A 4,275-nucleotide genomic window follows, 5' to 3' on the forward strand; every position below is an offset into this window, starting at 1 on the left:
GAGAAAACACACAGGTTATATCATTATAAAGCACACGTTATACCATAACCTATGGAGGTTAATCAGCTGTTCAAGACATATTTAGTTGTAAATTTAAATGCCAAAACTGTTTTTTAAAACAAATTATTTTATTTAAATTTCTCTCTCTCTTTCTCTCTCTCTCTCTCTCTCTCTCTCTCTCTCTTTCAATTGGAACAGAGAGGGACAGAGTGAGAGAGAGGGGGAGGAAAGTGAGGTGCCAGGTCTGGGACTCGAACTGCGGTTGGCCATGTGGGTGTCCAGTGCCCTTAAGCACCATGCTACCTGTCAGCCCCAAATGCCAAAAACTCTTAAATGAAAAACACTTCAGTTGGTCAAATAACATTTAACCCTTTGTGATCTGAACATACTTAGCAAAACAGGCTTCTCTCCTTGGTTTTAAGCTCTCGAACTACTTTATCACTTGGATGTTGTTTTTTTGGCATTCCAATATCGAAGGGGTTTGGGGATGTGAATTCAGGCTGTGTGGACACTCTGTAGGACACAGCTGGAAAACCACTGTACAAGCACAAATACTTATTAAGTGACTTCATACACACGTCAAGTGTAATTCTGCCCCCGAAATACTAGAGGACAGGAAGTTGAGTGAGGATTCTTAAATTCTGGACCAGTAGTGGCACAGCAGTAACACAATGCTCTGTGATGCTAGATAGATGTGAAGGTCCAATGTTTGAGTCTGAAAGCCTCTCTGTGGATGGAGGGCGTGTGTGTGGGGATGGCACGGGCTGGCTGAAGCTGGGGGACTCCAGCATGAGGACCGTGTTGGCAGTGCCTATCTCTCATGGAAGTAAATAAACTAAAAATCAACCAAACAAAAACAAAAACAACAAACAAAATTCTCTTACTCTGAAGACTACGTTCCCAGCTATAATAGTTTTTCTTATGGGCCCTGAAACTGCAGATAGGCTACCAAGGAGTGTTTCTCACAATAAACTCTGTAGATGATGGGCATCTTAATCCTCCTGGGGCAGTTGTTCAGCATGTGGATTACTGGACCCAACCCCTGCCTATCAAATAGGAGCCTCTGGGTGCTAATCAGAAAACTTTTTCTTTTCTTTTTTTTCTTAATTAAGAATGTATTTCCTTTAAAAATTTTTTTGAATTATTTAATTAATTTATTCTTCTTCAATTTGACCAAAGAGAGAGAGAGGGAGAGTGAGAAAGCAAGCCGCCAGGTCTGGGACTCGAGCTGTAACCAGTCATGTGAGAGTCCAACGTCTTGACCACCATGCCACCTGCTGGCCCCAGAAAACTTTATCTTAAATCAGCCACCCATGTGAGTTTGCAACCCAGTGCCATAAATGCTTCCAAGAATGGGGAAAATCAGGGAGTGAAAGTCACTTCAGAGCCTTTCCTGAAGTGCCAACCCAGCTCATGTCATTGGGGGGCAGAGGATTTACTGCTTTCTTTTTAAAAATTTTTTTTTAAATAATTGTTTATTTTATTTTTACTTATTCATTCATTTATTTTTTAATTTGACCAGAGAGACACAGAGGGTGAGAGTGAAAGAGAGAGGAAGTGAGAAAGCAAGCCGCCAGATTCAGGACTCGAGTCCTGGTCGGCCATGTGGGAGTGTCCAGCGCCTTAACCACCACGCCACCTGCTGGTCCCAGGATTTACTGCTTTCTGAGGGAGACTGCACTGCAGCTGTGACAGTGCTTTCACCTCCAGCTGCTGGCTCAAGGCATGGAAGCAGTTCCTAACCCACCCTATACACTTGGGAAGAACAGGTAGAGCAGCCCTAGCACAGTCTGCACTTGCTACCCTGAAAACGGCCTTACGAAGTGAAAATCTGAACTTGAATACCACTACACTGGAAGTTAGTTTTTACATTACCAAACAATTCTTTGTTTTTTAATACTAGTCTAAGCAGGGGGGTCGGCAGGTGGCATGGTGGTTTAGGGCGCTGGACTCCCACATGGCTGATTGCAGTTTGAGTCCCGGAACTGGTGGCTTGCTTTCTCATTTTCTCTCTCTTTCACTCTGCTCCTCTCTGGTAAAATGAAAATAAATAAACAAACAAATAGAGTTAAATAAATAATAACTCTTTAAAAATAGTCTAAGCAGAGGTCAGGTGGCATGGAGGGTAAGGTAGCTGGATTCCACATGGCCAACTGTTTGGTTTGAGTCCCAGTGGCTTGAAAATCATGCCAGGCATGTGTACGTGTGTCCCCAAAATCCTGAGAGGAGAATAGAGGAGAAGGGATTTCAGTGTGGCCATATCCTTTGAGCGGAGGTGGAGGGAGGGGGAGAGTGATGTCTTTCTCTCTCTCTCTATCGCTAGCAAGCGCATGTGCTCTATAGAAAAACTTTTTAATACGTCAAAGCAGATATCATTTAAAAAAAAAGAAGAAAACTTCCTCTTGTACATTTTAAAATATGTCCCAGTATGTGAAATCAATTTACAAATGGTTTTCAAAGACACACACATAATGAATGAAGCAAAATATAAGGGGTCTTCATAAAGTTCACAGAAAATGTGTATTATGAAAAAAAAATGCATGAATTTCAAAGTTTTTGGCACCAAGGAACCAGCAGATGATGTAATGGTTATGTTGCTGGACTCCCACATGTAGTCAACCGTGGTTTGAATCCCAGATCCAGTGGTTTAAAACTCACGCCGGGCGTGTGTGTGTGCGTGCCCAAGATCCTGAGAGGAGAATGGAAGAGAAGGGATTGTGGTGTGGCCATCCCCCCGGGAGGTGATTTCTCGTTTTCTGTCTCTCCATCGAGCGCACACGGCTTATAGCAAAAATCTCTCAAAAAAAAAAAAAAGGGCAAAAGGGACTCTTCAGGCTCTGCCAGGCGTTTACAAACAGGCGTCCTGAGACCTGGGAAAGGCCATTAGGACTGCGAGAGTCACGTTTCAGCCTTTTATACTCTCCGTTCAACAGGGTATTTAAAAAAATAGCATTGGAGTGTTATTACCCCTTTCCATATAAAGACAGATGGAATTGGTACTCCTGCTGCTTGCCTGGCTTGACCTCTCGAATGCAATCTACCATCAGGGCCATGAGATAACAAGTCTTGGGGACATTCTGTTTGGAGTTTCCCTCAGTTAAGCCGGGAGAAAATCCCCAAGCATTATCTCCCCACACAGTGTCATGGCTCTCTGCGTAGTTACCTTGATGTCAGCACTGAAGTTGTTGATTTTTTGCCAGCCCGAGTTTTCCAAATGAAAGTTTGCCCATCTGAGCAGAAGCTCCTCCGGAGACAATTTCATGAGCTCCTCCAAAGTCTCACCATCCCGAAGCAGAGCAGCCAAGGCTAGAGGAAAACAAAACCCCACAACCAATACAGGCTATGAAAATGGTCAGACCAAATGCATTCAGTAACAGAGGTACAACAGTTGTCATGACATAGTTCCCGGTTTTGTGCTACTCATAATCTAATCAAAAGATAAGCAGATGGAACCAGCAGATGGCACTGTGGTTACGTCGCTGGATTCCCACACGGCCAGAAGCAGTTTGAGTCACAGACACAGGGGCTTGAAACTCATGCCAGGGGTGTGTGAGTGCATGCCCAAAATCCTGAGAGGAGAATAGAGAGCGGATGGCAGTGTGGTCATGTCCCCTGGGGACTGATTTTCCATTTTATGTCTCTCTGTCTCTCTCTGGCAAGTACACTCGCCGTACAAACAAACAAACAAAGGAGCAGCCCCATAGTACAACATTTAAATGCAGTACATCAGGAGCCAGATCCTACATGGCTGAGTGTAGTTCAAATCCTGGTTCCGGCAACTTGAAAAACAGACTGGGAGCGTGTGTATGCATGCCCAAATGCTGACGGGATGAAGAAATGAAGGAAAGATTGTGGTGTGAACCCACTGGGAAGTTCTCTCTTTGTCTCTCATGAATGCACGCCTTCAGGTAATTAACCAAAAAAAAGAAAAAAAAAAGATGGTGCTCAGTGGGGGAGTTGAGGGTTCTGATGGGGTGGTGGCTGTTTGGACAGAGCAGAAAAAAATACGCACCATGCTGGGGGACCTTGGGAAAGTTCCTTAACCTCTCTGTGCTTTAAATCTTTATTGTAAAATGAATTGTAAAGTCCCAGACAAATGTTAATTACTACCAGAGAAGACAGTTATATAATCAAGCTGTTTTCCCGAATTACTCCATAACTTTACCTTCTGTTAATTCTAGTTATCATCTAAATCACCTCAATTAACTGAAAGTGTGACAGCCTGCATGACCAGAAAAAAAAAATCAACCATCAACTTTCAAAATAATGACTGCA

At 43.4% G+C, this 4,275-nt stretch overlaps 1 protein-coding gene across 1 annotated transcript in view; it reads right to left on the reverse strand.

The window, feature by feature from the left end:
* PLS3 (plastin 3) overlaps positions 1-4,275 on the reverse strand; it is a gene marked incomplete in the record, with an annotated part of 72,858 nt that overhangs the window by 13,777 nt on the left and 54,806 nt on the right. Inside the window, 1 exon segment of the mRNA XM_027767047.1 lies at positions 3,164-3,306. Coding sequence (XP_027622848.1) covers positions 3,164-3,306 — 143 coding nt within the window.

The sequence above is a fragment of the Tupaia chinensis genome, unplaced genomic scaffold (genome assembly GCF_000334495.1).
Source record: "Tupaia chinensis unplaced genomic scaffold, TupChi_1.0 Scaffold143886_1, whole genome shotgun sequence".
In the NCBI taxonomy this organism is placed as follows: domain Eukaryota; kingdom Metazoa; phylum Chordata; class Mammalia; order Scandentia; family Tupaiidae; genus Tupaia; species Tupaia belangeri.